Source organism: Schistocerca americana, chromosome 3, assembly GCF_021461395.2.
Source record: "Schistocerca americana isolate TAMUIC-IGC-003095 chromosome 3, iqSchAmer2.1, whole genome shotgun sequence".
Lineage (NCBI taxonomy): Eukaryota > Metazoa > Arthropoda > Insecta > Orthoptera > Acrididae > Schistocerca > Schistocerca americana.
Window position 1 is genome coordinate 649950119 of NC_060121.1, and position 21279 is coordinate 649971397.

At 39.9% G+C, this 21279-nt stretch overlaps 2 protein-coding genes across 5 annotated transcripts in view; one reads left to right on the forward strand and one right to left on the reverse strand.

The window, feature by feature from the left end:
* Positions 1-14544, reverse strand: part of LOC124607013 (translation factor GUF1 homolog, mitochondrial) — a 128570-nt gene extending 114026 nt beyond the window's left edge. For 3 of the 4 annotated variants that reach the window (XM_047139170.1, XM_047139169.1, XM_047139167.1), the window contains exons 1-2: positions 14313-14544; positions 13690-14227 (exon numbers count right to left, since the gene is read on the reverse strand). In XM_047139170.1, coding sequence (XP_046995126.1) covers positions 13690-14227; positions 14313-14428 — 654 coding nt within the window. In that variant the 5' untranslated portion in view covers positions 14429-14544. The remainder of the gene's footprint in view (positions 1-13689; positions 14228-14312) is intronic. The other variant, XM_047139168.1, reaches the window with a different exon arrangement.
* A 6-nt stretch (positions 14545-14550) lies between these two features.
* LOC124607015 (translation initiation factor IF-3, mitochondrial) overlaps positions 14551-21279 on the forward strand; it is a 28174-nt gene continuing 21445 nt past the window's right edge. The window contains exon 1 of the mRNA XM_047139174.1: positions 14551-15280. Coding sequence (XP_046995130.1) covers positions 14711-15280 — 570 coding nt within the window. The 5' untranslated portion in view covers positions 14551-14710. The remainder of the gene's footprint in view (positions 15281-21279) is intronic.

Here is a 21279-nt window from a genome sequence, read left to right on the forward strand (position 1 = left end):
CTTATCAGAAAAAATGTCATTATTCATAAGAGTCAACAATTTGGAACTAGCCTATCAGCTGATTATGAACACCTACAACAAGAAATGCCTGGCACGCAACCTGAAACTTAAGCACTATGCATCAGTGGGTAGATCACGTAACTAATGAGGAGGTATCGAATAGGATTTGGGAGAAGAGAAGTTTGTGGCACAACTTGACTAGAAGAAGGGATTGGTTGGTAGGACATGTCCTGAGGCATCAAGGGATCACAAATTTAGCATTGGAGGGCAGTGTGGAGGGTAAAAATCGTAGAGGGAGACCAAGAGATGAATACACTAAGCAGATTCAGAAGGATGTAGGTTGCAGTAGGTACTGAGAGATGAAGGAGCTTGCACAGGATAGATTAGCATGGAGAGCTGCATCAAACCAGTCTCAGGACTGAAGACCACAACAACATCAGTCATACGACCAGAAGCCCTGTATGCCATGGAATGTCTTTCTATGGACCAGAGAGTTCTGATGGAGAAACTGGAAGTCAAAGAGAGGAGAATCCTCAGGAAGATCCTAGGCCGGGTAGAAGAAGCTGGGGAATTCAGAAGCTGCCATAACTCGGAGCTTTGCGAACATATCGAGACGCTCTCTGACTGTGTAAGAAAAAGAAGGGTAGAAGAATGAGATTTTCACTCTGCAGCGGAGTTGCGCTGATGTGAAACTTCCTGGCGGATTAAAACTGTGTGCCGAACCGAGACTCGAACTCGGGGCCTTTGCCTTTCGCGGGCAAGTGGTCTACCATCTAAGCTACCCAAGCACGGCTCACGCCCCGTCCTCACAGCTTTTGGAAGGTGGGAGACGAGGTACTGGCAGAAGTAAAGCTGTGAGGATGGGGCGTAAGTCGTGCCTGCAAAAGGCAAAGGTCCTGAGTTCGAGTCTCGGTCTGGCACACAGTTTTAATCTGCCAGGAAGTTTCAAAAGAAGGGTAGCTATCTATAGCCATGTTGCAAGATTTCCTCCAAAACTGACTAACCAACCGTCTGTTCACATTCTGGCAAAACAAGAAGGTTTGAACCACTTGGCTGACAGAAACCGAGGAGGACAGTAAAGAACTGCAGATAACTGATCTCCAGAATAGGCAGTCTGAGTGATACACCCTGAAGGAAGTCCAAGGATTTCAGGAAAAGCCCCGAAGAAAAGGTACCTCCTGGACAGAAGAAAGGAAGGAGTTACACTGGCAGAGGATCCGACAGCACTAGGCAAAGATCAAAGCCCAAAAGTTGAACAAGTGTGGTCCAAAGTAGGCCCATTCGAAACAAGAAGAAGAAGAAAAAACTAAGACGGTAGCACAACATGGACATGCAATTATGTAATATAAATATATGTGAATGTATTTATGTGTATGAATTTGCAATGGACAAAGAAATGAAGCTTTGTAAGTATACTTGTACTAGCATAAGGGTATTAAAACTCCATTGGCTTGCACCAAGTCACCAAACCATGAGCCCCAATGTAAATAAGGCTACTGTATACTGTCTCCCTAAATAAAGAGAGTTATTTCTGACAGTAACAGTAGGGGGGCATTTGTGATGTATCTTTTGCATTTCTTGCTTTTATGTTTTCGTTTTCTTCAAAGGCAAAGAGAAAATGTGAAGTGGTAGCCCAGCATAGAGCCCGCGCCTACAATCATGTATTTTTGACTTTCGAGTGTTAAAAAACATAAGATGTTTTTTCTGTTCCTCGGCGAGAGGAAGAACTCGCTCTCTGTTAATGAACACAGGTAGAAGTATGCTATTTTAGAGCGTAATCGACAGTAGCCATTATGGTTGAGAGAATGAGTAAAAAGTCCATTTTTTAAATAGAAAATAGCATTATTTTACCAGTAAAGTTGTATGAGTCATTATCCCAAGTAGTAATGTAATACATAAAAATCCAAGAAGCCCATCTGTGTACTTCGGAGTTATCACGAAGATCCGATTACAATATCATGGACATGGTCTAGATTTTGTAGGTGGATATGGCGATAGGACGTAGTATTATTAAATGGTAAGCATAAATCTACAAGACAACGGCTATTTCATCTATGTAGAACTAATATGAAAAGATTCTTTACCCAATTTCAGGCATAGACCAGCTTACTGTGCTTGCCGATACACCGAAAAATTAATCTCATTATTTCCATATATCTAAACATTTATAATTATTATTATATATTATACTATACACGCCATCAATCTGCTTGGGGATTAAAATATATGATTACTGGAAACTTCCCAGCTCACAGGAGAATGAACTGCTTTCAAACATCAGATCAGAAAACAGAAGACCTGGACGCCTCCAAACTCCAACCCTAGTGAATTCCAAATTGACCATGTCACCATTGCATGGAAAGCGAAATGTGGTATCCAGAATGTAAAGGTTCTGAAAAATTCCAACCTAGACTCAGATCACTATCATTTGAAGATCAAGAAATAACAATAAGGTTACTCACAGAAAAAATAATAAGTTCAACAGAAACAAGCTACAAGAGGCTATAGCCAGTTACCAAAGGGGTTTCAGGAAAGGAAGATCATGTGCTGACCAGATTATGGATCTGAATTCCACCCTATTCATACCTGAAACAGAGGAATATGGAATTTGTGAGGATTTTCATCGATGTCAGGAAGGTGTACAATTCAATCGATCAAACCACCCTATTTCAAATCCTCGAAGAGTCTGTTTTAGATAACAAGACAAAAGTGATTATCCAGCAAACCATAACCAACACCTGCTCAATCCAATGAAGAGACATCTGATGCCTTTGAAATCAGGACAGGAGTGAGACAAGGAGATGGACTATCACCTTTTCTCTTCAACTGTGTTTTGGAAAAGGTCATATGATAGTGGCAAAAGAAAGGAATAATTCAGGAGTAGAAAATGGGGTAAGGCTAGGCTACAAGTATATGAATCTTACAATTAACAGTCCGGTCTTTGTGGGTGATCTAGTGAGCTTTACACACTCCATAGATAACGCAGTAAAACAACTTAACGAACTGAAGACACAGGCAGTGAAGGCTGTGATTCAAATCTCCTACGAGGAGATACACTTTATGACAAATTTAAAATCAGAACCAAGAGAACTGGAGGTCGCACTATGAAAAGCCTTCTGCCGCCGAGCAGTGTGTCAGCAGTGCGCAAGTAGCAGCAAGCGGCTTATTTAGCATTCATATAAGTGTAGTAGTCAAGTTGAAAATTGGTTTGAGTGTTCTTAGTGCACCTGTTTAGTTACATCCGTCAAATCATGGTGTAGTTTCGTAATTAGCAAGGGCAGATTTGCATTTTAATATCTGCGATGCGTAAAGTTGCGTAGTCGTCTGTCATTTGTTTATTTCTTTCAAATAGTCTTTGTATGTTACTGACAGTACAGTTATCCTTCTGCCGCCGAGCAGTGTGTTAGCAGTGCGCAAGTAGCAGCATTACTGCATTTACTAGGCAGTCTTGTATTGTCATTTGTTTATTTCTTTCAAATAGTCTTTGTATGTTACTGACAGTACAGTTAGCCTTCTGCCGCCGAGCAGTGTGTCAGCAGTGTGCAAGTAGCAAAATTACTGCATTTACTAGGGAGTCTTGTATTTTAATAACCATTTAAATTTTGTGTCGAATTGTTTGTGATCTCTGTAGATTAGTTCATGATGTTCTTTGCACAACAGTATTTTGCGTGGATAGGGACTGCGACTGCTGTGTTCTGATGCAGGCTGAGTTGGCATCCCTTCTCTCCCAGCTTCAGGCAGTGTTGGCTTCGGTCACACAGCTTGAGGCTGTTACCAATGGGAATGCATCACTGTGGGGGTATGGACGGGGGCTTGTCGGGGACGGCCAGCTCGTCCCGCGCATCCCCCGATCGGACTACGGCTGTGACTGCCCGGGATACTGTCCACATTGAGGCTGACCCCTCACCGGTGGTAGAGTGGCAGATTGTCTCGAGGTGTGGCAGGGGGCGAAAGACATTCTGGAGGACTGAACGGAAGGCCTCTCCAGTTTGTCTGACAAACTGGTTTCAGGCTCTGCCTCTGGCTGATACTGATTTTTGGCTGGACATGACTGCTTGTCCTGTTCCAGAAGTTGCCCCTCAGTCTGCAAGATCTGGGCGGTCACAGAGGGTGGGCTTACTGGTAGTTGGGAGCTCCAACGTCAGGCATGTAATGGGGCCCCTTAGGGATATGGCTGCAAGGGAGGGGAAGAAAACCAATGTGCACTCCGTGTGCATACCGGGGGGAGTCATTCCAGATGTGGAAAGGGTCCTTCCGGATGACATGAAGGGTACAGGGTGAACCCTTATGCAGGTGGTTGCTCATGTCGGTACCAATGATGTGTGTCGCTATGGATCGGAGGAAATCCTCTCTGGCTTCCAGTGGCTATCTGATTTGGTGAAGACTGCCAGTTTCGCTAGCGGGATGAAAGCAGAGCTCACCATCTGCAGCATCATCAACAGGACTGACAACGGACCTTTGGTACAGAGCCGAGTGGAGGGTCTGAATCACAGGCTGAGACGGTTCTGCGACCGTGTGGGCTGCAGATTCCTCGACTTGCGCCACAGGGTGGTGAGGTTTCACGTTCCGCTGGATAGGTCAGGAGACCACTACACACACTGCAGGCGGCTACACGGGTAGCAGGGGTTGTGTGGGGTGGACTGGGCGGTTTTTTTAGGTTAGATGGCCTTGGGCAAGTACAGGAAGGGCAACAGCCTCAAAGGGTGTGGGGCAAAGTCAGGACATGTTGTGACCAAGCAGCAATTGGTATTGTAATTGTAAACTGTTGAAGCTGCATTGGTAAAGTACCGGAACTTCAAGCGCTGATAGAAAGCACCGAAGCTGAAATCGTTATAGGTACGGAAAGTTGGCTGAAGCCAGAGATAAATTCTGCCGAAATATTTAGAAAGGCACAGACGGTGTTTAGAAAGGATAGATTGCATGCAACAGGTGGTGGCATGTTGTCGCTGTTAGTAGTAGTTTATCCTGTAGTGAAATAGAAGTGGATAGTTCCTGTGAATTATTATGGGTGGAAGTTATACTCAACAACCGAGCTAGGTTAATAATTGGCTCCTTTTACCGACCTCCTGACTCAGCAGCACTAGTGGCAGAACAACTGAGAGAAAATCTGGAATACATTTCACATAAATTTCCTCAGCTTGTTAAAGTCTTAGGTGGAGATTCCAATTTACCAGATATAGACTGAAACACTCAGATGTTTAGGACAGGAGGTAGGGACAGAGCATCGAGAGACATTATACTGAGTTCACTATCCGAAAATTACCTCAAGCGATTAAACAGAGAACCGACTCGTGGAGATAACATTCTGGACCTGCTGATAACAAACAGACCCGAACTTTTCGACTCTGTAAGCGCAGAACAGGGAATCAGTGATCATAAGGCCATTGCAGCATCCCTGAATATTGAAGTAAATATGAATATAAAAAAAGGGAGGAAGGTTTATCTGCTTAGTAAGAGCAATAAGAGCCAGATTTCAGACTACCTAACAGATCTAAACAAAAATTTCTGTTCCGACACAGACAATGTTGAGAGTTTACGGAAAAAGTTCAAGGCAATCGTAAAATGCGTTTTAGACAGGTACATGCCAAGTAAAACTGTGAAGGACGGGAAAAACCCACCATGCTTCAATAACAAAGTTAGGAAACTACTGCGAAGTTCTCTTGCTTCACTGCAAATTTAAATGCAGCCAAAACCTCTCAGACAAACAGAAGCTAAACGATGTCAAAGTTAGTGTAAGGAGCGCTATGTGTGAAGCGTTCAGTGAATTCGAAAGTAAAATTCCATGTACCGACTTGACAGAAAATCCTAGGAAGTTCTGGTCTTATGTTAAATCAGTAAGTGGATCGAAACAGCATTTCCAGACACTCTGGGGTGATAATGTCATTGAAACAGAGGACGACACGCGTAAAGCTGAAATACTAAACACCTTTTTCCAAAGCTGTTTCACAGAGGAAGACCGCACTGCAGTGCCTTCGCTAAATCCTTGCACTAACGAAAAAGTGGCTCACATCGAAATAAGTGTCCAAGGAATAGAAAAGCAACTGAAATCACTCAACAGACTAAAGTCCACTGAACCTGATGGGATACCAATTCGATTCTACACAGAGTACGCGAAAGAACTTGCCCCCCCTTCTAACAGCCGTGTACCGCAAGTCTCTAGAGGAACAGAAGGTTCCAAATGATTGGAAAAGAGCACAGATAGTTCCAGTTTTCAAGAAGGGTCGTCGAGCAGATGCGCAAAACTATAGGCCTATATCTCTGACATCAATCTGTTGTAGAATTTTAGAACATGTTTTTTGCTCACGTATCATGTCATTTCTGGAAACCCAGAATTCACGCAGTAGGAATCCACATGGATTCCAGAAGCAGCGATTGTGTAAGACCCAACTCGCCTTATTTGTTCATGAGACCCAGAAAATATTAGATACAGACTCCCAGATAGATGCCACTTCCTTGACTTATATATATTTTGGAAGATCCATGCGGCTTTTCGCGAATGATGCTATAGTATACAGAGAAGTTGCAGCATTAGAAAATTGCAGCAAAACGCAGGAAGATCTGCAGTGGAAAGGCACTTGGTGCAGGGGAGAGACCAATTCTATGTATTGTGAATCCATAGAATGAAGGATCCTTTATTGTATGACTATATGATAGCGGAACAAACACTGGTAGCAGTTACTTCTGTAAAAATATTTGGGAGTATGCGTACGGAACATCTAAAGTGGAATGATCATATAAAATTAATTGTTGGTAAGGCGGGTACCAGGTGTAGATTCATTGGGAGAGTCCTTAGAAAATGTAGTCCATCAACAAAGGAGGTGGCTTACAAAACACTCGTTCTACCCATACTTGAGTATTGCTCATCAGTGTGGAATCCGTATCAGGTCGGGTTGATAGAGGAGATAGAGAATATCCAGAGAAGAACGGTGCGTTTCGTCACAGGGTTATTTGGTAAGCGTGCTAGCGTTACGGAGATGTTTAGCAAACTCAAGTGGCAGACTCTGCAAGAGAGGTGCTCTGCATGGTGGTGTAGTTTGCTGTCCAGATTTCAAGAGAGTGCGTTTCTGGATGAGGTAGCGAATATATTGCTTCCCCCTATTTATACCTCCCAAGGAGATGACGAGTGTAAAATTAGAGAGATTCGAGTGTGCACGAAGGCTTTCTGGCAGTCGTTTTTCCCGCGAACCATATGCGGCTGGAACAGGAAAGGGAGGTAATGACAGTGGCACGTAAAGTGCCCTCCGTCACACATCGTTGGGTGGTTTGCGGAGTATTAATGTAGATGTAGATGAAAAATTGTAGTTCTTGTGGTTTTCAGTCCAGAGACTGGTTTGATGCAGCTCTCCATGCTACTCTATCCTGTGCAAGCTTCTTCATCTCCCAGTACGAACTACAGCCTACATCCTTCTGAATATGTTAAGTGTATTCATCTCTTGGTCTCCCTCTACGATTTTTACCCTCCACGCTGCCCTCCAATACTAAATTGGTGATTCCTTGATGCTTCAGAATATGTCCTACCAACCGATCCCTTCTTCTAGTCAAGTTGTGCCACAAATTTCTCTTCTCCCCAATTCTATTCAATACCTCCTCACTAGTTATGTGATCTACCCATCTAATTTTCAACATTCTTCTGTAGCACCGCATTTCGAAAGCTTCTATTCTCTTCTTGTCCAAACTATTTATTGTCCACGTTTCACACTCCATACAAATCCTTTCAGAAACGACTTCCTGACACTTAAATCCATACTCTATGTTAACAAATTTCTCTTCTTCAGAAATGCTTTCCTTGCCACTGCCAATCAACATTTTATATCCTCTCTACTTTGACCATCATCAGTTATTTTGCTCCACAAATAGCAATACTCTTTTAGTGCTTTAAGCATCTCATTTCCTAATCTAATTTCCTTGGCATCACCCGATTTAATTCAACTACATTCCATTATCCTCGTTTTGTTTTTATTGATGTTCATCTTATATCTTCTTATGAAGACACTGTCCATTCCGTTCAGCTGCTCTTCCAGGTCCTTTACTGTCTTTGATAGAATTACAATGTCATCGGCGAACCTCAAAGTTTTTATTTCTTCCCCATGGATTTTAATTCCTACTCCGAATTTTTCTTTTGTTTCCTTTACTGCTTGCTCTATACAGATTGAATAACATTGGGGATAGGCTACTACCATTTTTCACTCCCTTTCCAACCACTGCTTCCCTTTCATGCCCTTCGGACTCTTATAACTGCCATTTCGTTTCAGTACAAATTGTAAATAGCCTTTCGCTCTCTGTATTTTATCCTGCCACCTTTAGAATTTGAAAGAGAGTATTCCAGTCAACATTGTCAAAAGCTTTCTCTAAGTCTACAAATGCTAGAAACGTAGGTTTGCCTTTCCTTAATCTATTTTCTAAGATAAGTTGTTGGGTCAGTATTTCCTCATGTGTTCCAACATTTCTACGGAATCCAAACCGATCTTCCCCGAGGTTGGCTTCTACCACTTTTTCTATTTATCTGTAAAGAATTCGTGTTAGTATTTTGCAGCCGTGGCCTATTATACTGATAGTTCGGTAATTTTCACATCTGTCAAGACCTGCTTTCTTTGGGATTGGAATTATTATATTCTTCCTGAAGTCTGAGGGTATTTCGCCTGTTTCATACATCTTGCTCACCAGATGGTAGAGTTTTGTCAGGACTGGCTCTCCCGAAGCCGTCAGTAGTTCGAATGGAATGTTGTCTACTCCGGGTGCCTTGTTTTGACTCAGGTCTTTCAGTGCTCTGTCAAACTCTTCACGCAGTATCGTATCTCCCATTTCATCTTCATCTTCATCTACATCCTTTTCCATCTCCATAATATTGTCCTCAAGTACATCGCCCTTGTATAGATCCTCTATATTCTCCTTCCACCTTTCTGCTTTCCCTGCTTTGCTTAGAACTGGGTTTCCATCTGAGCTCTTGATGTTCATACAAATGGTTCTCTTGTCTCCAAAGGTCTCTTTAATTTTTCTGTAGGCAGTATCTACAAATGGTTCTCTTGTCTCCAAAGGTCTCTATAATTTTTCTGTAGGCCGTATCTATCTTACCCCTAGTGAGATAAGCCTCTACATCCTTACATTTGTCCTCTAGCCATCCCTGCTTAGCCATTTTGCACTTCCTGTCGATCTCATTTTTGAGACGTTTGTATTCCTTTTTGCCTGCTTCATTTATTGCATTTTTATATTTTCTCCTTTCATCAATTAAATTCAATATTTCTTGTGTTACCCAAGGATTTCTACTAGCCCTCGTCTTTTTACCTACTTGATCCTCTGCTGCCTTCACTACTTCATCCCTCAAAGCTACCCATTCTTCTTCTACTGTATTTCTTTCCCCCATTCCTGTGAATTGTTCCCTTATGGTCTCCCTGAAACTCTGTACAACCTCTGGTTCTTTCAGTTTATCCAGGTCCCATCTCCTTAAATTCCCACCTTTTTGCCGTTTCTTCAGTTTTAATCTACAGTTCATAACCAATAGATTGTGGTCAGAGTCCACATCTGCACCAGGAAATGTCTTACAATTTAAAACCTGGTTCCTAAATCTCTGTCTTACCATTATATAATCTATCTGATACCTTTTAGTATTCCAGGCTTCTTCCATGTATACAGCCTTCTTTCATGATTGTTGAACCAAGTGTTAGCTATGATTAAGTTATGCTCTGTGCAAAATTCTACTAGGTGGCTTCGTCTTTCATTCCTTACACTCATTCCATATTCACCTACTATGTTTCCTTCTCTTCCTTTTCCTACTATCAAATTCCAGTCACCCACGACTATTAAATTTTCGTCTCCCTTCACTATCTGAATAATTTCTTTTATCTCATTATACATTTCATCAATCTCTTCGTCATCTGCAGAGCTAATTGGCATATACACTTGTACTACTGTGGTAGGCATGGGCTTCATATCTATCCTGGCCACAAAGCAAGCACAAAAACTTACATACCTAGGTGAATGGACAGAGCCTAACCCATCAAAGAAAGAAGCTTTCATGTCATGCATTAACAAAATGGAAATCGACTTGCAACTTATTAAAGCATCTTACGTGTCAAAATTAGACACTGCTGCACTGTTATTATAATGGAGGTTCTATATGCAGCAGAGGCTATCACCATGAACAAGAAAGATGTAATGGATAAACTTGAGGCCAAAGGAAGAAAACTTGAGGCCAAAGGAAGAACAATGTCGGAAAGTGGGTGCAGAAGGTGTCACAACCACAAAATACGTAAAAATGTGCTGGAGATAAGTGATGTGAGATGAATGAGCCCAAGAAGGATATCTACAAGGATATCAATTTACCTTCAGGATAAAGAACCCAAAGGGGCATGGTTCACACAAGTGAAAAAAAAAAAAAAAATTCTATGAGAATAGCAAATTACTCCTAAAGATGTCCAGGAGCATGATCCACGTAAGGAAAAATTACAAATAAATGATGGTTTCCAGGAAAAACCGAAGCTAAAGACAGGAAAGTCATGTGCCCAAGAGGAAAAAGAACAATTCTGGAAATGAATGTAGGAGCACTGGGTGACAGTTAAAGCTCGAGAAAGACACAGTAGAATTGACTCAGTCTTCTGAAATGAAGAAAGAATAATAATAACAATAATAATAACTGTAACACAAAAAGGAGTGTGGGAATGTCAAGTAAATGAAAACTGACTATTTCAAACATTGGAAAATCCAGGATGGAATGTAACAATATTATGAAAAGGAAAGTTGCTACTCACCGTACAGCAGAGATTCTGAGTCATGATAGGAACAACAAAAAGATTGACACAAATAAAGGTTTTGGCCATTAAGGCCTTCGTCAACAATAGACGACAGCACACACACACACACACACACACACACACAAATGCAACTTACACACATGACTGCAGTCTCGGGCAGCTGAAACTGTGTGTGTGTGTGTGTGTGTGTGTGTGTGTGTGTGTGTGCGTGCCCGCTTATGTCTGTCTATTGTTAACGAAGGCCTTAATGGCCTATGGCCTAAAGCTATAATTGTGAGAGTCCTTTCGTTGTGCCTATCTGCGACTTAGCATCTCCGCTATATGGTGAGTAGCAACATTCCTCTCATAATATTGTTACGTTCCATCCTGGACTTTCCACTGTTTGATTCAGAAAATTATATACATGTAAGACCAAAACCAAAGTTATCCTTAACATCAATCTGAAGAAGGTTCATTTTTCAAAACTATTCCTATTCCAAACATAAAAGCATTTAATAATGGATTTGTTGTTTGTTTATAAACTTTTAGTACTCCTAGGTTCTTAAAGTAACATACAAAGGAAGGTAGAATGTAATTTAACATAATACTTGCTGCAAGATTATTTTATTTGCAGCATGGCCTTGGATTTGAGGAGAAATCAGACTGGACCTTTTAAAAGGAATCACCTATAGTGATTTAAGGACACTACAAAAAACCTAAATCTGTTGATTGGGTTGAGAACAGCACACCATACTGCAAGGAATAATTGTATACTGAGAAGAACCAGCATTTTTCAGAGTTGGAGCTTTCTTTGTAGTTTACTTGACTAAATTTCGCTGTATATTCTTTGTAGTTTACTTGAATAAATTTCGCTGTATATTGATAGTTTATTGTTGATGCCATATACAGATTAAGTAACTAAAATTTCCTAGTCTTTTGTCAATGTGTTCCTTGTCTATTTCCACATCCCTGGAGGTTCTCCTTCTTGATGGGATCTACAGAACATAATGAATGAATTTATTCAGTCAGGTAAAAGACCCCAAGCATTACAGTTCATGCGGCATGGACAGTTTACAGGTACACAACGTCTATTTTGAAGGAAGGCACTGAATCTAGCCAAGCTAACCTCTCTTTTGGGAAGCCAAGCTCTGCCTGTCATTGCCCAAGATACAGGGGCAGAAATGGAAGAGTCTGCAATAATCTATGAGGATAATGGGGCCAGTAAATCACCAATAACACTCAGTGAATGGAAGCTGCAGCCCCTCTACTACAACTGGGACATAGAAAGCTTCATGTTGGAAGAAGGTATCAATTCCTCCAAAATTCATAAATGGTGAAAATCAACAAGACTGGTATGCAAGTAGTGATGCTATCCTGCAGATTTTGAGGCATGTTTAAAGGCTGTGTTATTTGTCATGGACAGAAAATCAGCAGAAACAGTTTGTTGTTGACATTGAAATGATTGTGAAAAGTTAACAAGAACGAAGCTAGGCGCTTAATGAAACAAACTACGGCCGACAAGTTGAAGGCTGCAATATGATTAAAAGAAAACTATGGTAATAACATGTACAGCAGTTTGACATACTGAAAGCTGGATCAAGAGGAATGTCCGATATTAGTCGTTGGCTTTAGCCAGTGACATAATGTTAATAGCTGTGGCCACATCATCTTTTGGGGCAGATATTCATATTTTTCTTGTTAGTTGGCAGAGTCAATGAATTTGAAAGAAAAAAAAAAGGGGGTGTAGGTTAGGTTGCAATGTGACTGGCTGTGAGTTGGTAAAGCCAACAAAACGGAAATTAAATAAACCTTTAAGTGGTGAAGGACTGATCTAGGCCTATAGAGCTTTATCAGAGGTCTAGGTTAGATTGGAAGGTGATAGTCTGGTTGTGAGTTTAAGAAGCCAACAAATGTGATAAAAAAAAAAAAAACCTAGTTACCATTCCTCTATATCCTTGCATGTCTACATGTTAAACGTAGACCTGAAGAAGTGGAAGCTGTCTCAGAAGTAGAATACATTTAGCAGGAAGATGCAAGAAAGACAAAGTAGCAATGATTCCACAGTGCAAATGGGCTTCCCATAAAAGCTTACTGGACCTTGAAATCAGTAAAGGCATGAGAAACTACTTGGATTTATTGGGCATGAACCTACGTGTAAGTGTGACAAACAGTAATATCTATTGGTGGGTCCTCCAGGTGGAAAGGATACCAATGAGCCATAGGGCATTCCTTCTCTAGAAGGTCATGAAATTTCTGTCCTCATATCTCAGTGGGTGGAAGGACAGAGGCCTTGGTGTGGTCACTGGTTTCATCAGCTGAAGTTCATTATTCCGCAACACCAGTCACTGTTCCTACAATTGATGCATGATCTCATGCTTCAACAGTGAGGAGATTGCTTGCAGGTGGATGGCACATTGTGCCACAGTATTCCCTCTGCTGGAGATATCATTAGTAACTTTATCCGTGATCTCATATTATGGAATTCATACACTGATGGAATATGATATTCATACGTTGACAGAAAATGATATCTCCTTCTTGTCTCGGCAGGCAGAGAAGACAATCCTGATCTGAATAAACTTAGTTATGGACAGCTCAGACCAAATAGTCAGGTACTGTTTGTTCATAACGTCCCAATCAAGTGTTCTGGAGTGGAGGAAGCAAACTCTGCACACTAAAACCCAACACTTTTGCAGGCAGATCAAGCTGTGTTTTTGTCACACAATACTGACACTAGTCTTGTGCTTACTTCTTTGGGACGGCATGTCAAGCAGTGACTTTGTGATGGATACTACACACATGGGTACTGTATTATTTATGTAGACACTGTCGGTAGTCGTTGGATAGAAACATCTGTAGCCCGAAGTTGATTGATCTCAATGGTCTCAGCTGTCCAGGAGACCGGAACAAGGGAACCCTTGTTCACGGAGTCAAGACTATGAAAGTACAAATTACAACTTACCCTTAGAACATCTTTCTCATTTATGCCAAACAAAGTCTTCAGCTGCTCTGTCACTGCATCTGGATTGGCGTTTTTTAAATCAATTTTGTTCATAACTGGAATTATAGTTAACTCTCTGCAGAATGCGAGATAGAAGTTGGCTACTGTTTGCGCCTGAACTCCCTGATTGGCGTCCACTAACAGAATGACACCCTGGCATGCTGCTAACGATCTTGACACTTCATTAGAAAAGTCAACATGTCCAGGCGTATCAATTAAATTTAACAGATACTCGTGATCTTTATACTTGTAACTCAATGAGACAGTCTGGGCTTTAACGGTTATGCCACGTTCTTTTTCCACTTGCAACATGTCAAGAACTTGAGTCTGTCCTTCGACTGGGTCTATAACTCCAGCAATTTCAAGAAGTCTGTCTGCCAAAGTACTTTTACCATGATCAACATGCGCTATTATGCTAAAGTTACGAATATTCGAAACAGCTACAGTGTTAATTTCTCCATTGTTTTTTCTTGACTCCGAATCTGCGCCTGCGACGTTCCTGCAAAATGACAGGTATTGTTAACAGGAAATTATTGAACATTGTCATATTTGTAACAGTAGGATACCGGTATAAAAACGCGTACATTAACCTCTGAGAAAAACGGAACCATTGTTTCCTTTCCGCTCGCACTGAATATGGGAAACGAACACATAGTTTCTTACAACAAAGCGTAATGCTGCTACGATATACAAAGCCCATTTCCTGTTTTCAAACACGCGCTATCTGTGTCACAACTTCCACCACATCCATTGTCATACCTCAACACAACTGTTATTGAAATGTTTGTATACAAATGTGAACCCCAAAAATGCACCATCTTTAGAATATTTGCTTTGGTTTGCTTGTATATAGAAGGATCAGTCGCGCTGCTTACTTCACAACGGTGTAATTCAGTAATAAGGACTGTGTATGAATGTGTAAATATTAACATAAATGTTTTAACAGGGACTGTGTGCATGGAAGAAAAACGAGTGCGTACCAATGGCTAGTAGAACAATCAAAAGTCTGTGCTTCGGTAAGCGCCTGATACAACACTTTACGAATGATAGGTGTCATATCATCCCAGCAACTTTATTGTCACACGCAGTGCCATGGAAAAATGTAAGTTTCATTAATTACGCGACAAAACATGAATTAGAAACAAATCAAGACAAGAGTATAGGAACGAAAAAAAAGCAACCACACATCCCTAAAATTACATTACATGGTACGGACGGAAGTATTTCAGTAGTTTCACTGGAAGAAGCACAAAAGCTATCAAAGAGGCGTGATTTAAAATTACTGAAAGTAGCAGATTTAGATTCAAGCCAACAGAGGCCTGTGTACAAGCTTCTTACTGAATCCCAGTATCTAGAAGAAGAGAAAGGACATAAAGATCTAAAGAAATTGAAAAAGGATACCGGTTTTAAAGGTTCCAAACTGTTGCCATTGACGACTAAAATAGGTGACCATGACTTACATGCAAGATTGAAGAACATTTCTAAATGGTTAGCTAAGAACTTTGAAGTACGAGTTGTCATTAGTGGTGATGAGCCAGATCAGTCAAAAAGTGTAAGTTCCCAAGAAATGAACTGCCTGGTGATTAACAAGTTGTGCTTATTTATGAAAATTTGCTGAATGTTGTAACCATTGTTTTGAGTACTTGTAGCTGAATGGCCGTGTGTCGTAACAATCCTTGCCACCTGTGTTTCTGATTTTCTTACTACCAAGGGAGAAAATTTTGTATTACTGGGCTGTAGGATGCCAGGTCTGCTTACATGGTACATTAAAGTTTACTTCAAACCAAGTTTTCACAGTTTACTTCCGAATTTGTAAGATGCATTGGTGGAAGATTCCCTCCTCATTTTTTAATGAAGTGCATCTTATGCATGTTAAATGGCTTACATCTTTTGGATGGAAAATCGTTGCATTTGAATCAGTTGCTTTTTGTTGCTAACATTTCTTATAGCCCGACCTTGTGCAAATCCTGGTTTGCAGGCATATGAAAGCTGTTGAAGCTGTTTACGCAGTTTGTTGCATTTATGTGACCCTTTATTCATTATTATCATAGGAAACTTTTGGGCCAAATCCTATAATTGTTTGCTTTAACAGCATAACCTTTTTGATTCTATCTGCAAGAATTGCAGAAGGCTATGCAAGCCTAAAAACAGGCTGGTCATTTCACTTAATATCAGAACTTTGAGCAGTTAAGTTTATTTCAGGAGAGAGATCTGGTTTTCTTTCCTGGAGATGTTAGTTTCTACAGTTATCTTCTGTATACACAGGTTTTTATTGTTGTCATGTTGGTCAGTACTTCAATATGATTTTGATATGTCCAGACATAATTTAGAAAACCCCTTGTGGAACAAATGTATGTTTAAGATATCTTTCTTCCATATATATCAGTCTCGACCACAACCTAGATTTCAGGGAGGGGGAGGACGCAGGAGCAGTCACTGTCTCACTCAAACTCTTTATGTAGAAATAGTGTATCGTATTTTATTTTTATTTATTTGTGTTTTGTACTTAATAAAAGTATAATGTGACAGGAGTGCACATTATTTTCCTTCATTCTCAAAGTAACCCAGAAAAAGTAAAACTTCGTTTAATATATGCTTTATACACCACACTGAATTTAGCAGCCGATTTCTCCATGCCATTTAAACTTCTCTGAACTGCATGATGAGAACAATCCTTTCAGTGAATCATACAGTTCACAAATGTCTAGTAAAAACCATTATTTGCCTTTACACTCTTTTGCGTTACAGTACCTGTTATGGTCCCTCTGCCCATCGCATCCTAGTTGTGTTACTACATAGCTATCCCAGTTCATGTTTCCAATTGCATATTGCATAGCTAATGGCTTCCAGAGGCAATAAAACTTTGATTTTCAATATTTCGCATAATTATTGACTGAATTTAGAAATTTAAAATGCTGTCGTGATCTAGGCTAACTCATTAAAAGGCATAATATTATGATAGAGCTTTAACACCGTAAGACCAGTATTACAATCGGAAAGTATGTATGTATCTTGAGGCTGCATACCTCATGGAATGCAAGTATCTTGTTTATATTCTTCCGGTATTTGAAATTGAGCTCACTTAGTGACTTAAACTTTACACACAATTTCAAATCTCTATGAAACTTTTTCTTGCTGACACCATCCACAAAATGATGAAAGATAGGAAGTTTATCACATACTACATTTTCACTGTTCAGACTTTAAAACTATCAATCAGGCATGACAATTTAATTTGTAATTTTTTTTTACTGCTAATTCTGTTTGCAACATATTTTCCCTGTTTCTTACATTTATGCACAGTATCCACACACACCACTAAACATACCTACAAAATTATGTAATTGTACAACACATAATGTGGGAGATACAATGTCATTAACATTGAAATGTCAGAAAAACTTGCTTTTGCTTAAAATGGAGCACAGATTACCATGACTATAATCATTCAGTGTGTGATCATTAGAACACTTAGCAACTTCTGACACACTTTAAATGTAATTTCAAATCTTTTCTAAACTTTTTCTCACTTACATGCTTAACGTCAAATATTTAACACATTAACTAATTTGTGAAGTGATCAGAAGATTGAAGCTGTTTTATACATGGGAGTTTGAATCATTAAAGAATTAAGGGTTTACAAGTTGAATTACTACTCCATCTATAAATTCAATAATTCTCATCTCCCACCCACTTTTCAGTCATGCCAAAAGGCAATGAACTTGAGGAATTGTGGCTATCTTGGGTGTGTACAGGCTAGGTGAAGGATGCCTTGGAACTTGGCAAGGATTGTGCTCCTAATACACTGTAGGCCCATTCAGTTTTGCTGTTAATATGCTGTATTCATAAGCTCTTGCCATGCAATAGCAATACACTATTCCATGGTGTGGAGTGTTGTTTGTTATAAGGAATGGGAATCTTGGCTTAGTTAACCTGCATTGTGAGGATGGTACTAACATCTACAAAAAGACTTTCTGTCTCTATGTGAGATACAGATATAAAGAGCAACCACGGAGGCACTTGCCATACCTTATTTATATTAGAATTGCCCAGATAATGTACTCCTTTTCCTATATATATCCTCATTCCATGGATAGTAGGACCTGCTGATCTGGTGGTCAAGTGTGATGCTGTAAACAGAGAGGTCACGAGGTTGAATGCCATTCAAACCATGAAGATCTTTCAACCTGCATTTAAACTAGCCTTCACCAATCGATGATGTGAAGATTCATCAGTGACAACGTGTGGTTTGAATACCACTTTAAACTGTGTGTGTCCTCTTCCCCCCAATAGGGCTACTGTGGTTGGTTGGTGACACAAATCACACAAGTGGTGTCCAGTCGAGACCCTTGTGTCAGGGCATAGAGGCACATGAATTTATTATTATTATTATACATCCCTTTCTCAGACGTTATGTCTGGTTAAAAATGGAAAGTGATGCGGACCTTGATCAAGCGTGACTTCCTTTTAACTGTACAGTATATGTTACATTGCATTTAGGAACTTTTGGGTAATTGAACATGTATCAATAATTACAGATTTCTGTCCGCCCCGGTAGCTGAGTGGTCAGCGTGACAGACTGTCAATCCAAAGGGCCCGGGTTCGATTCCCGGCTGGGTCGGAGATTTTCTCCGCTCAGGGACTGGGTGTTGTGTTGTCCTAATCATCATCATTTCATCCCCATCGACGCGCAGGTCGCCGAAGTGGCGTCAAATCGAAAGACCTGCACCCGGCGAACGGTCTACCCGACGGGAGGCCCTAGCCACACGACATTTCCATTTCCATTACAGATTTCTGTAGTTGTATATATATGTTTGGATGTAGCTGTATTGTGTTTATGTACTGGTGGATATTGTGTGGTATGACTCCTGTAGTTGATAGTATAATTGGTATGATGTCAACTTTATCCTGATGCCACATGTCCTTGACTTCCTCAGCCAGTTGGATGTATTTTTCAGTTTTTTCTCCTGTTTTCTTCTGTATATTTGTTGTATTGGGTATGGATATTTCGATTAGTTGTGTTAATTTCTTCTTTTTATTGGTGAGTATGATGTCAGGTTTGTTATGTGGTGTTGTTTTATCTGTTATAATGGTTCTGTTCCAGTATAATTTGTATTCATCGTTCTCCAGTACATTTTGTGGTGCATACTTGTATGTGGGAACATGTTGTTTTATAAGTTTATGTTGTAAAGCAAGCTGTTGATGTATTATTTTTGCTACATTGTCATGTCTTCTGGGGTATTCTGTATTTGCTAGTATTGTACATCCGCTTGTGATGTGATCTACTGTTTCTATTTGTTGTTTGCAAAGTCTGCATTTATCTGTTGTGGTATTCGGATCTTTAATAATATGCTTGCTGTAATATCTGGTGTTTATTGTTTGATCCTGTATTGCAATCATGAATCCTTCTGTCTCATTGTATATATTGCCTTTTGTTAGCCATGTGTTGGATGCATCTTGATCGATGTGTGGCTGTGTTAGATGATACTGGTGCTTGCCATGTAGTGTTTTCTTTTTGCAATTTACTTTTTTCGTATCTGTTTATGTTATGTGATCTAAAGGGTTGTAGAAGTGGTTATGAAATTGCAGAGGTGTAGCTGATGTATTTATATGAGTGATTGCTTTGTGTATTTTGCTAGTTTCTGCTCGTTCTGTAAAGAATTTTCTTAAATTGTCTACCTGTCCATAATGTAGGTTTTTTATGTCGATAAATCCCCTTCCTCCTTCCTTTCTGCTTAATGTGAATCTTTCTGTTGCTGAATGTATGTGATGTATTCTATATTTGTGGCATTGTGATCGTGTAAGTGTATTGAGTGCTTCTAGGTCTGTGTTACTCCATTTCACTACTCCAAATGAGTAGGTCAATATTGGTATAGCATAAGTATTTATAGCTTTTGTCTTGTTTCTTGCTGTCAATTCTGTTTTCAGTATTTTTGTTAGTCTTTGTCTATATTTTTCTTTTAGTTCTTCTTTAATGTTTGTATTATCTATTCCTATTTTTTGTCTGTATCCTAGATATTTATTGGCATCTGTTTTTTCCATCGCTTCTATGCAGTCGCTGTGATTATCCAATATGTAATCTTCTTGTTTAGTGTGTTTTTCTTTGGCTATGCCATTTTTCTTACATTTGTCTGTTCCAAAAGCCATATTTATATCATTGCTGAATACTTCTGTTATCTTTAGTAATTGGTTGAGTTGTTGATTTGTTGCTGCCAGTAGTTTCAGATCATCCATGTATAGCAGATGTGTGATTTTGTGTGGGTATGTTCCAGTAATATGGTATCCATAATTTGTATTATTTAGCATGTTGGATAGTGGGTTCAGTGCAAGGCAGAACCAGAAAGGACTTAATGAGTCTCCTTGGTATATTCCACGCTTAATCTGTATTGGCTGTGATGTGATATTATTTGAATTTGTTTGGATATTAAGTGTGGTTTTCCAATTTTTCATTACTATGTTTAGGAACTGTATCAATTTAGGATCTACTTTGTATATTTCCAATATTTGTAGTAACCATGAGTGGGGTACACTATCAAAAGCTTTTTGGTAATCAATGTATGCATAGTGTAGAGACCTTTGTTTGGTTTTAGCTTGATATGTCACCTCTGCATCTATTATCAGTTGCTCTTTACATCCTCGTGCTCCTTTGCAACAGGCTTTTTGTTCTTCATTTATAATTTTGTTCTGTGTTGTATGTGTCATTAATTTGTGTGTAATGACTGAAGTTAATATTTTGTATACTGTTGGTAGGCATGTTATGGGGCGATATTTAGCTGGGTTTGCTGTGTCTGCTTGATATTTAGGTTTCAGGTAAGTTATTCCATGTGTAAGTGTATCAGGGAATGTGTATGGGTCTGCAATGCAACTGTTAAATGTGTCTGTATATGTGTGGATGGATATGTGTGTGTGTGTGTGTGTGTGTGTGTGTGTGCGCGAGTGTATACCCGTCCTTTTTTCCCCCTAAGGTAAGTCTTTCCGCTCCCGGGATTGGAATGACTCCTTACCCTCTCCCTTAAAACCCACATCCTTTTGTCTTTCCCTCTCCTTCCTTCTTTCATGATGAGGCAACAGTTTGTTGCGAAAGCTTGAATTTTGTGTGTATGTTTGTGTTTGTTTCTGTGTCTGTCGACCTGCCAGCACTTTCATTTGGTTAAGTCACATCATCTTTGTTTTTAGATATGTTAAATAATTTAGTTAGATGTGAATGTGTTGAGGTGAATTTCTTTAGCCAGAAATTTGCTGTTTTATCTTTTCCAGGGGCTTTTCAATTGTGAGTAGAATTAATTGCTTGGGTGACTTAATGTTGGAAAATTATCACTTCAGGCATTTGTAGTATCATCTTGTATGTATCTGATTCTGCTTGTATCCACCGTGCATGCCACTTATGTTGTACCGGGTTTGACCATATGTTGCTCCAGAAGTGTTCCGTGTCTGTTATGTTTGGTTGTTGTTGTTGTGGTCTTCAGTCCTGAGACTGGTTTGATGCAGCTCTCCATGCTACTCTATCCTGTGCAAGCTTCTTCATCTCCCAGTACCTACTGCAACCTACAT